This window comes from Scardinius erythrophthalmus (genome assembly GCF_964197995.2).
Source record: "Scardinius erythrophthalmus genome assembly, chromosome: 5".
Taxonomy (NCBI): Eukaryota; Metazoa; Chordata; class Actinopteri; order Cypriniformes; family Leuciscidae; genus Scardinius; species Scardinius erythrophthalmus.
In genome coordinates, this window is record NC_138225.1 from 2337989 (window position 1) to 2350778 (window position 12790).

A 12790-nucleotide genomic window follows, 5' to 3' on the forward strand; every position below is an offset into this window, starting at 1 on the left:
CAACAAGTTCAAACTAGACGGACATTTAAGAGATACGGTATACAGTCATATCACTTATTACACAGAATTTCGCCACATAAATAATTATGAAGATAAGAGATATTGATTTCAGATTAAACCGTTTTAAAATCATACCTGTTTGTTTCTTATAATCCAACAGTGTACAAAACAATAATCACAAAATGGCCGCCGCTGCATTTGCATGAACCTAGAGAGAGCGAGGCCTCGATACTGGATGGCATAATTAAATAACTGTACACAAAATATTGATTTGATTGAGTTTTAATATTTTATCAGCTCACCAAATGCAAAACTTTCACGAAAAAAAAAACAACTTTCCTAGCATTTTGACGAATCAGCATCAAGTATTCCACAGACTCAGAGCCATGTAATAAATAAACTTACGCTTCTTGGCTAATATAGCTTAGAAATTCATTTTTTGTTTATTTTATTTTATTAAATTTATTTTATTTGACACCAATTTCCCTGCTCTGGCCTTCAGATCTTCCTCCAAATTTTCCACCTCCACATTTTAAGCAACTTAGGAAAAGATACAGGAGCTTTGAAAATACTACCAAATATCTATGATACACTGTTCTTGTTGAGTGATACTAATTTGACATTTGAGCATTATTATAGGTCTTTTTTTGTGTGGCAGTTTTGGTAAACATGTACACAGCTGCGTTCTTTCAGGCTAGGAACATCTACAAATGAAACTATCGCAAAAACTTCCTCAGATTCGTTAGCCAAGTCTTCTGCAAGTTATGTAGTGTAATTATTGGTTAAATTTGAGATACTTACCTTCCAGAAACAAAATTTGTCCTTAGAACCATGAATCCAGAGCAAAACATTGAAGGTAGTTCGATGTAACATAGATGTACATTATCCTGCTTCTTGCACATGTACATGTACAGTCTCCTGACAGCGAGAAGGTCCCTGGTTTGAGTCCCGGTTGAGCCCGGAGGCCTTTCTTCTTGGAGTTTGCATGTTCTCCCTATGTTGGCATGGGTTTTCTCCGGGCACTCCAGTTTCCCCAACAATCCAAAGACATGCTGGTGGCATTAAATTGTCCATCATTGCAAGGTGTTTCCCTGCCTTTGGACCGAGACATTGGGCTCCAGCATCCCCGTGACCCTAGGACAAGGGGTTTGAATGGATGTTAAAAAAATGGTTTAAATGTTGTACAATTATTTTGCTAATAAGAATCCCTGAAATCATGACATATATTTCAAAATTAAAAACTTGTTTGTGATTTTCCGTTTTGTTCAAGGTGATTAAATCAATAACTGTGTGTCCTATAAATACACTTTCACACATTTTGCATAATTTGTTTGCAAAGTTTGTTTACTTCACATCTCATGTTTCATCTCAGGCTCTTCACTGCACTAATTGGTAAACAAGTACCAACTTTTACATTTACATTACTGTACATGCATTTATCCAAAGCATCTTATATTCCATTCAAGGTATAGATTTGATCAGTTCAGGAATTCCCTGGAAATTAAACTCATTACCTAGTTTAAATCAAAATGACACTGGAAAATCAATGTGGCCGTAAATAATAAATAATACATAATAAAATAATAATAAAAAGAATGGGTGAAAAATTCCCATGTTTAAATTAACATGCAAGCCTTTCCCTGTGCAAAAATGTACCACGCCTTGTACTGTAAATGTGCATGAAGCCTTTCACTTTTTCTAAGAGAAAAATACCTTCTATGAACATTCAATCAGGACAATAGGTTTCCTGTATGATGTATATGATTATATAGCTTAATATTTATCATCTCCACCCCTCATGATCGTGCATCTAGACTTACAGTTTCATTTCAGAGCCCAATAAAAGTGCATCTTCTGCTGGTCCGAGACACAAAGGCTGCTGTCTTGTTATTAGTGAAGACTTACAGGATTTACAGGAATAGTAAGTATATGTTTAAAGATTTTATGTAAAAGAAAATAATAATTCAGCAAAAGCAAGACAATAGAATTAATCTAGCATTTTGTAAAACCAATTTAAACATGACCAATAACAATGACCTGCACACTACCAAAAGTGAATAAATACATAGAAAAAATTTACATGTACAATTCTTGGCAGAACAGAACTATTTCATATGATTTGACAACCTTTCCTTCTGTACTTTAAAAAAGATTATAATTTTCCTTTATGTAAGATTATAATTTTCCTTTCCTTTTTCTTAGTAATGTTTACATTTTTGCTGTATTTTGTATATATTGTTACTACACTATGGATATAAGTGGTACGAATATATTGTAATTAAATATTATTTTACTTATATTGTATTGTAATATACTAGTATATTTTAGAGCTTGCATTTATAATTATTTTCTTTCTCTTTTTTTTCTCTTTCTTTTGTAACTGAAGGAATACTTTTGTTTAATCTCATCCTGATTTCTTAGTCCATATGTCGAAATAAATGCTGTATTTTCTTTCTTTTAGTAGGCTAACTCTCTGATTGAAAAGCATCAATAAAAAGAGTTAAACTAAAAGTGCATAAATACACAATCATTATGGTGAAAAAATATTTGGGGGATTTGTATTTCAGTGTGATACAGTTTTCTATTTTCCATACACCAAAATCTGTACAATGTTATTTAAATACTATAAATAATTGTATTTTTAATCCAATAATTAGGACATAAAGCAATCAAATAAATTGAGTATATCAATGTAAAAACTACTGCAGGGATTAGTTTATATTTCTAACAATTAAAAAATGTGTTTATAGTTTTCAAATAATAGAAATTTACATTAATATCGACTCTATTGTTTTATAGATGAGCGCATCTAAACCCAAGGAAAGGTAATTCTGCTCAGATTCCTAGAATTATGGAGGCTTTACACTTCATTACTTAGTGATACTGCATTACAAAGTCTATAACATTCAGACAATAACTGTTTAAAATGAACTGCAGACTAAAGTGTATACAAATCTAGAATATCTGATATCTAAATATATCAAATAAGTCATGTTAACTTCATTACTGGTCTGTCTGTCTCAGTGAGGTGAGAATCAAACACTCTCTGAATAAAAGCGAGGAGGAGTTTGTGGTCAAAAGGAGAAATGCTGTTCAACAAAGCCTGAAGAAGCTTCAGATAAACTGTGGCCAGGTGAAACATTTTCTGTTACATATTTCTGACTGGCTGATGAGCATCAGATGTTAAACATCAGCTTCACTCTCTAGAACAGTGGAGGGCCACCCACTGTCTTTCCGAGTTTAGCTAAGTAAACACTCCTGAACCAGCTAAACAAGGTCTTATACTAGAAACTTCCAGACAGGTGTGTTGAGGCGAGTTGGAGCTAAACTCTGCAGGACAGTGACGCTCCTAGGCCGAGTCTGGACACCCCTGCTCTAGATTGTGAAAATGACACATGCTTAATGTTTCAGAATGAGGTGCCAAACATTGCATTACTGGGATCTGGAGGAGGAGCAAGAGCCATGGTGGGTTTGCTGGGATCCCTGGATCAACTCCAGAAAACAGGTCTTCTGGACTGTGTGCTTTATCTGAGCGGAGTCTCTGGATCCACCTGGTACAAACAACACACACACTCCCTCACTCATACACTCCCTCACTCACACACATACATACTCACACACTCACTCACTCACACACATACTGTACATATACACATTCATTCACACACTCACTGACTCACTCACACACACAATCGCAAGAATCGAGTCCATCCTAGCCACGGTGTCCAGGATAAAGCTAGGCCAGGCCATCACTGTGAAACATTTCAAAGGTTGTTAGGCCTCATGGCAGCTGCATCCAATGTGATACCATTTGGCCTGCTGTACAAAAGGGGCCCTGCAATGGTGGTTAAAAACCAAGGGGATTTCCCCGATTCCACTCCACGTTTCACATGAACCCGTTCCGCATGATCAGGGTTACGCGCAGATACCTTCGTTCCCTATCTATGTGGAAGAAACTCACCAACTGTCCCAAGGTCCTATGCTGGGAGCACCATGTCGCTGGAAAGTCGTTTCGACTCTGGTAATACGATTCCTTCGAGGAGCTTGGAGGATGAGACTCGCGACTCAGAGTTCCCACATGGGATCTGGCAGTGGTTCTCAAAGGACTGCTCGAGGCCCCCTTCGAACCCTTAGAGTCGGCTGAGTCCAAGAACCTTTCTCTCAAGGTAGCTTTTCTCTTAGTAATCTTAAAAGAGTAGGAGATCTTCAGGCCCTCTCTATATCTCCTGAGTGCCTGAGGTTTGCTCCTGAAAGGCTATCTTGCATCCCAGGCCAGGCTATGTGACTAAGCCTTTTCATCCTCCATCTCACGTGACGGCAGAAAATGAGAGACTCCATTTGCTTTGCCCTGTCAGAGCCCTCAATATTTATGTTCAGAGATCTTCTCATTGGCGGAAGTAAGACCAGTTGCCGGTGTGTTTCAGGTCACCCAAGAAGGGGCTCCCCGCATCCAAAAAGTCCATCAGCAACTGGATAGTTCAGGCTGTTTCTCTGGCCTGTCAGGTGCACAGTTTGCCTTTACCTTTGGCCGTGAGATCTTACTCAACCAGAGTCATGGCGTCCTCTAGAGCCCTCCTCTCAGGGGCCCCTATCCAAGAAATGTGTGATGCGGCTGGATGGGCCACCCCTCATACTTTTACAAGATTTTATAGTCTGGAAACCTTCCTTCGATGCCAGGTGCACAAGTGCTCTCATCCTAAGTTGTGCCTGTTTCAGCCTCACACTAGGATAGGCGGGGTTCATTGTGGCATAGTGGGTATTCGTTCCCCAAAGTGTCGCTCCGATGCAGAGCGAGTTCCCTCGAAAGGGAACGTCTCGGGTTACGACTTGAAATACAACACTTAGAAATCCCCCAAAAAAGTATCTGTGTACTTTCTTTACTGAGTTGAACATCTCCAGACAGGAACTCCGTCTGTCTGATGACAGTTAGAATGACGGATGTGAACGCGATAACTTCTTGTTACAATGAACACAAAGAAGAAATGGATTGTATTTCATGTCGCGTCTTAATTTCTCACAACTTTTTTCTGTGTGTTTTTCTGGGCGAGTGAGAGTGAACTGAGTAATAGAGACTCATGAACACAGTCAAGCACAGAAGACCAAAGGCCAAGGTCGAGAATTTTTTTAAATAGTACATTCAATTTCAGTTTGTTTTGCACCAAACTCTATCGTAAATCACAAACTGGCTTATCCACCTGGCGCTATTGGCAGGTTTAACATGATGACTATAGAGAAGCTCTATCACACGAACGTCAATCCAATTCCTTTTAACCTCTCGATGATGCTCAATGGCTTCTTTAGCAAACAAATCGCTCGAATGGGTGTAAATACCACTCACTTTCATGTTTTTTTTGCACAACCTGCAATAATTGCTTGATGCCATTGCTGCTTCTGCAAACCGCTGATCAATGCTCCAAACCAACACGTTTTTCGTGGCGCTCTGCAAAGTACATCACCCGGATCATTGGTCTGATTGGTTTAAGGACTATCCAAGTGCGTACAGAGTCATTTGAACTATGCCCGTTGTTCACAACTCTTGTGCAGTCGAAAATACAGAGCAGACTCCCCAACCAATGTTCAATCTTAAAAGATTGAGCTTGATCTGGTGATAGCCAGACTAACGAAAAATGTCATCACTCAAACTTTTTTGTGATTGTCCTGGCAGTCTCTACAACAACATTATGATGTAAAACAAATTATCTTCAGGTAGATGAACACACACTAACAGATCAGAGGGATCAGCACAATAAAGATCCATTTCCGATCTACACAGCGATCGACAAGCAATGCAAACAGCACAAAGATGCAGGTTTGTGTTTGTGTGAGAGAAAGACAGACAGAGTTAATGTGTTTGTGTCAGCTGTTATATGGACGTGTTTCTGTCTGCAGACCCCTGGTTTGAGTTCACTCCATATGAAGCCGGTTATTCCCTCACTGGAGCGTTTGTGGAAACATCCAACTTTGGCAGCAAGTTTGAAAATGGCTGTAAGATCAAGAACGAGCCTGAGATTGACATGCTGTACCTGCAAGGTATCAATGGAGAGTTTATTATTATTATTTGTAATATCAGCTTACTAGTAAACAGTACTTTAAATTGACCTAAATTAAAGAATAGTCAAAATACAGTACAGACTCTCTGCCGTGAGCTTTCACAAAGTTGCAGAGACAAAATTAGTTTTAGCGTTCTGTTTGCTTCATCATGTGTTTTCTGCAGCTCTGTGTAGCAGCGTTTTAGCGGATGAAGAGGAGATCTGGAAATGGATAAAAGGTACAACTCGCACTTGTTCTGAGGATTTAAGACTGCTTCGAGTTATTTCATTATATCATGTGAACTCACAGTTCCATTTGATTTTGTTTTCAGCTCTTTTACTACCTGAAATGAAAAAGAAATGTGAGAAAATGAGGCAAGGTAAAGAATTTTATTGCATTTATTTTTTGGTTGCATTTATCTTTCATGGCCAAGCAAATGTTCAAGATACACGCTGACAAATTATGCGGAAGATCATAGTTTTGGTTGTGCGAAAAGAATATGAACAATTGCAAAGACTGTCAGTGGTCCCATCATTAACCCTACTAAGGTAAAGGGTTTTGTTGAAATTTACATATACTTGAAAGTTAAGTGAGAACACAATTGAATAATCTGAGCCACCTTTACAGAGTGAACATAAATCTGATTGCATTCAAGACATTTTTACAGTGTGTTCTTGTATGTGTGCTTCCTACAAAAGATCCAAACTCCCCACCTATAGATGAATGTCACCAGGTGCTTTTGAACCTTGTGAACATGAATCTTGCGATGTTGAAAGACGTTGATCCTTCTGCTTATGATAAAGACATCAGAGCAAAGCTGACAGGTAAACATTAACACCATTACTGTCCAAGAAAGAGGGTCTCTTCACAGTGAACAGACTTGTTCTCATTGAATTTATGCTGTGAAGGAAAGATGTAGTTTTTTGTTAGGTGAACAACATATCATCATATCATATTTATTTTAATGGTATGAATCACTCAACATTAAATTGGATTTGATATATTTATAAATGCAGATGTTTACATTTTTACTGTATTTTATTATGCATTTTATCTTTTATATTTAAATAATTTTTTTTAATTATATTAGTTTTTTTTTATTTGATTTTATAGTTTAGTGAACATATAGATTCTAGTGTATACAAATTAACAGTGCATACAATTAGAAAAAAAATGTTTTATCTTAGTCATCACTTTTTTTCTTTTTTTTCTACAAAATGTGATTTGTGTGGCATTAGAAGAGCATGGGATATTATGTCTTCGTTATATTTCTGTTTAATATGTTCAAAATGTTTCTGCTGTTTCTTCATGCTTGACATTTACTCAATAACATAGTTTGGGAGACTGATTATTAAAATATTGTATTACTTTGCTTCTGTTCCAATTCATTAATAAACTGTTCCTCTGAAATGCTATTTTTTTCATTATTATTATTATTTTTTACCTTTGTATAGATTGAATATTTTAAATGGTTGGTTTTATGAACCATAGGCTCAAGAAATGTTATAATTTCCAAATAGAAATTTCTGACACACACTAAAAAGAGTTAAATAATATTAAGTAGATTCGAAAATACAGGAACACGTAGAGGGTCGAGCGCTGGAACTATCAATAAAACATTATGAGTTACAACAGCAAAAGATGGAAGCGGCTCAGGTGTGATAGGAGACAATCTTTCATTCACAAGTTAAACAAGAGGGCGCCAAAGCTCAATCTTCTCTGCTTGGACACCATAGAAGTGAGATGAACTGTAGAATTAATATTTTAATTTATGTTTTTATGTTCAACCGATTATATAATCAAATAAAAATGTGATACAATTAAAACATTTTTAAAATGAATATTACATAAAAGGATAAAATGGAAAAGACAGGTCAATATAAAATGTTATAGAATATAAAAAATATAAAATTGTAAATATATATCTATTAAAACATGCTACCAATTTAATGTTTAGTGGTTTAAAAGTTTTGCCATGAATACTAATACTTGGTAATGCATTTATTAATCTAATGCCGATGATATACAAACATGGCATTTATTATAGACCTTTTACTTCAGTTTACAATTCAGCTTAGTATGCGGTCAGTAACATGATACAGTTTCTCCTGTGACATCGCAGTTAATCATTGCACTTTGACCTTAAAGATGCAGAAATATTCTGTGCTTTATTAACATTTTGTTTGTAATGACAGTGGCCCTGTCCCTAATGGCTCACTTCATATGGATTTACTTTCAATGGTTGCCAAGCTCAGGTAGCGCGGGCGGTTATGACGTCATCGGACTATGCCGCGCCGGCGCAGTGGACCAGAAGTCAAGTCAAGTCAAGTCATCTTCATTTATATAGCGCTTTTAACAATGTAGATTGTTTCAAAGCAGCTTTACAGAGATAAGCGTATAATTTAAGGTAACGGAGATTGTTTTGGAACCCGGTGAAACTATGTTGTGTCTGTATGTGGGGTACCCAAGTTTTAGGTTAAAAGACACACAGTAATTTGAGTTATGGTGGTCTTGTTTATTATGTTATTATGTTTATTGAAATTAGTTTGTATAAAGTTTGTTTTGTTCTAAGGTGGGGATATATGTCAATCTGAATGTGGAAGATATCACCTTATGACACTTACCTATTAATTTTGGTGCCAGAGAAAAGGACTCCAGAACAGGACTTGAGACTCCAGAACAGGACTTGTTTACCAAGTCGAGCCAACGTGCTACTGCGAAGTCGTGAGCTATACCTATATCGTATATTGTGGATTCTTGTGAGTTTGTGTACATATTTGTCTAGTTTAATCTCTTTGATTTATTTTGTTGTTTTATTTTTGTTGTTTTATTACTTTGTTTTACGGGACTGTACACTTGTATATATACTGACTTTCTGGCACTTGTAAATAAATACCACCATACTCTGAAGAGTGCTACAGGTTCAGCCATCATTTTTATTTATTTTTTCGGAGTGTTACACGTCCGCAGTATAGACTCGAGGTGACCCAGTTGGGCCTGCCAAAGGTCTACGGCCTCACAGTCCTTCAGCGCTTAAGCCTGACAAGCTTGTGCTTGGTGACCTTCACAGTGCATTGGTCAGCATGGCGAAGTGGGTGTTAACATCACCATATCGTCAGTTACTGATGCAGAGTTGAGTTCCCTTGAAAGGGAATGTCTTAGGGTTATGTATGGTGTAACGCAGTTCAGATGTTATGGGAAGAAGGAGGCGGGAACCGGCGAACATTCATGAAGCTTTAATATCAAAAATAAATCAACAACAAAACGAAAGTAAAAGACAGCAGCCCCTCACAGACGACTGCTGTCACATAATAAAACATAAAAATCACAACAGGCCTGTCCTCTCTCGCTCTTCACTGTCGTCGCTCCTCCTTTATGCTTCCGTTCCTCCGTGAGAGATACGAGACCGGTGCGTTGCGCAGGTGTCGCTCATCAGTAATCACGCCACCGGCCTCGTGCCGCTCTCTCGCGGCCCTCGGCCTCGTCCTGCTCGCCACATAGGGGGTGCTTCCCAATATCCCTCCTCGTCTCCTCGCTCCTCCATCCTCCATCCTATGACCCGGAAACCGATCGAGCTCAGCCATCTTGAAGGACATCTCAATTCTCTAATTACACCGCAAGGAGTCATGGATTGAGGAGGCTTCCAGAGGAGTCATGAGCGAGGATACACAGGTTTATCCTATGCGGAAGTGTTTTATTGACTAAACGTGACGCACGTATCAATTCTCCTCCCCCTTCACATCTCTCACAATAATCTTAATTTATACTTTATTTCTGCAGTTTATATAAACCACATATTTCAACAGGGTATCTTGCTTTATTATTATATATTATGAATTTCTTAAATAAACAAACTTCAACAACATAAGGGCAGATCCTTTGAGCGCAGCTGATGACGCGGTGAGGTGACGCTCGAGTGATCAAGTATTCCAATGTATCAAAAAGGATTTTCTTCGATTCCTCCGTCCTCCTTTTCTTTCCTTGCAGTCTTCCCTCGCATCCTACAGGGGGTGGAGTTGAGACGCGAGGAAAGGAAACGAGGATGCACAAATAAGAAATGAGAAGCACCCATGGTATGTAGGTTCCCTGAGGAATCTTGATTTATTTAAACATTTGTAAAAATTTGTTAACGATATTGTTATCATATTGCGTAGTTGTGCTTGGAGTTGATTGTTTTATTTGTGATAATAACACAGTGAAACATGCCAAATTGTGCAATATAATTTTTGTCCAGGCGGTCATACAAAGAAATTATGAACACATGCATAGACAAGAGAGAACCAACAAAATATTAATAAATTGTATTAGTAAAATGTTGTAATCAATGTTTGCTTTTTCCTTTCAGCTTTTTGTTTTCCTCATGATTTTTTTATTTTATTTGCATAGTAAAATAAAACCTGTAGCTGTAGTTTGCACTTAGTTTGCACTGCTAGCTGGCAACAAAGGATTCCATTCATTGTGCTAAGCTAAGTTAGCGGTGGCGCTTCCAAACTAAAACAATGCATGCACTTAGACAACAATGCGTTTGCCCACCTATCTAAATGTAGAAAAGATGGTGAATAAGCCTTATTTCAAAAAACAGTGGAATGTTCCTTTAAAGGTGCAGTATGTAAGAATGACAGCTAGTGGTCGAAACAGGTACTGCAGTATTATTCAAAATATTGGAGATCGTGGTTTTTCCCGCCTCCTGCTCCTCAGACTGGACGGCACTCACTCGGGTTGCCAGTTTTAGCATGCGCAACGGGGACGAGCGTAATGGACAATGAAAATTGGCAAATTGGCAACGTGAAGTATCACAGACCAAAACAAAAAGAAACATTCCAGCCTGGAAACGCGCATTTCAAAGTAAAATAACTGGCTGTGGAAGTGTTTTTCAGAGAAACAAGTATGTGAATTTAGCATGTTTCCCAAATATCTGCAAACATATTATGGTATTTTTATGCTTTAGTAGAGTGAAAAAGTTACATACAGCACCTTTAATGATCAGCTGTTTATATGAACAGACTGAAACATGCAAAAACTATTTAACATTAAACAGAAAAAAACACATAATGATTGGCCTATTGCTCCGTCCACATGTTTTCATGCACATTTCACATGCGTCAAAAACGTGTCCACATTAAGTGTAACTGGAATTTACATGAAAACACACAGTGAGGACTTTGCCGTCTAGTTTCAGATCGCTGCACACCACTGATATTTATTATTCATCTTTTGTGTTTTTCATGGCCGCACGGATCTGCTCCAGCAGATTGTCTTTGTTGTTTGTGATGTTTTTTCCAGCGACCTCCATCAGATCAGTGATTATCTCAGCGCTGAAAGGACCTTGTATAGTGGTATATTTGCTCCTCCACTCCTCAATATCATCTGAAGAAACATTAACACACTTAAATCAGAACACAGTTGATATTTCAGTTTTATTCAGGACATTAAGACTTTAACTTGCCTCCACAGTTGACCTCATTAAAGAGAGGGATGTGTATCACGGTTGGAGTGTTTTGGCCTTTGAACACATAGAAGTCCTTCGGTTTCTCGGAGTGTCCATTGGGAATGTTGACCTCAGGGAAAGGGATCTTTAGTTCCCCGCACGTCTTAGCAGCTTCCCTCACTGTCTGCAGTAAAAAACAGCACATTATTGTTTCATTAAAAGGGTTAAATAGACATTTCAAGTTTAAATTTAAAGTATTCACCAAAATCGTCGAGATGAGAAACCCCCTCTGAGATAAATGAGAATGCTAGCGAACAGCACTCTCTAGGTATTATAAATAAATATGGTTAGATGAAAACCCATGCTTTTATTTTTAAATGGTTTTCTTTCTTGTTTGTTGACATACAGCATTTGAAATGATCTGTTAATGTGTTTATTTTAGATTAGTATGAGCTCTGTCACTATGAATGTCAAAAATCTGCTGTTGAAGAAACAAGTCACGGGTTTGGAACGACATGAGAGGGAATAAATGATGATTTCTGGGGGATTTATCTCTTTAAATGAACTTCTATGAGTGAATTCTCTGTGCGTATAATACCATTAAAGGATCACCGTCACTGAAATCCAGGGAAATGATGAGGTCGATGTTTCTCTCTTCTCTCAGCACTGGGAAATAGGGGGAGTTCAGCAACAGTCCAGCGTCCATATAATCTCTCGTCTCACTTTCCGGAAGAGTGGAGGGCACTGCTTTATCTGAGGGATCACAGCATTATTATATTAATCACAATAAATTTCCAGTTAGCATCTGTCTATGAGTTTCTGTTCTCACCTTTCATGTTGTGAAGAAAGTCATATTTCCTGCCCCAGATCCACTGAGCCATGCAATCAAAAATACTCACCCAAAGATCTGTAAAACAAATACGCAGTGGTTCTTAAATTCAGTAATTGGTTCTGATACAGAATATAAAACAGTATCAGAACCAATTACTGAACACATTTTAGGCATAATATTAAGAAATGTGCCTAAAATGTGTTTTGATATCATTATTAATAAGGATTGTATGATTGCTGTATAATATCAGTTTTTAAATACATGATATCTAAAGTGTACTTAAAGTATACTTACAATTGTTCCACTTTACCACAATCAAATATACTTAAGTATATCTCGGACCTCAGCACTATTTCCTCACAATTAAAGTGCATTGAGTATGAAATTAGTTGTTCCAGTTTAGCAGACTTTAAGTATACCAGTTTGGTATTCCAAAAGTACAATTGCAGGGTATTTTTATTAAGCAAATAAATATGTAAATGTATTTGTAGTATACTTAG

General features: G+C 37.5%; 1 protein-coding gene across 1 annotated transcript; it reads right to left on the reverse strand.

Annotated features, from left to right (window-relative positions):
* Nucleotides 1-10603: 10603 nt before the first annotated feature.
* Nucleotides 10604-12414, reverse strand: LOC308690493 (cytosolic phospholipase A2 gamma-like). The gene is made up of 4 exons (XM_081364976.1): nt 12288-12414; nt 12057-12211; nt 11477-11642; nt 10604-11397 (listed from the first exon to the last, which is right to left on the reverse strand). The coding sequence occupies exons 1-4, from the start codon at nt 12337-12339 to the stop codon at nt 11234-11236; spliced, it is 537 nt and encodes a 178-aa protein (XP_081221102.1). The 5' UTR covers nt 12340-12414; the 3' UTR covers nt 10604-11233.
* Nucleotides 12415-12790: the final 376 nt, after the last annotated feature.

What these genes read in the sequence shown, in the direction of transcription:
- LOC308690493 (XM_081364976.1), bottom strand. Translation starts at nt 12,339, where the DNA reads ATGGCTCAGTGGATCTGGGGCAGGAAATATGACTTTCTTCACAACATG. An exon ending in GTGACGGTGATCCTTTAATG is followed by an intron (nt 11,643 to 12,056) that starts GTATTATACGCA and finishes TTTTTACTGCAG; the next exon opens with ACAGTGAGGGAAGCTGCTAA. An exon ending in TAATGAGGTCAACTGTGGAG is followed by an intron (nt 11,398 to 11,476) that starts GCAAGTTAAAGT and finishes ATGTTTCTTCAG; the next exon opens with ATGATATTGAGGAGTGGAGG.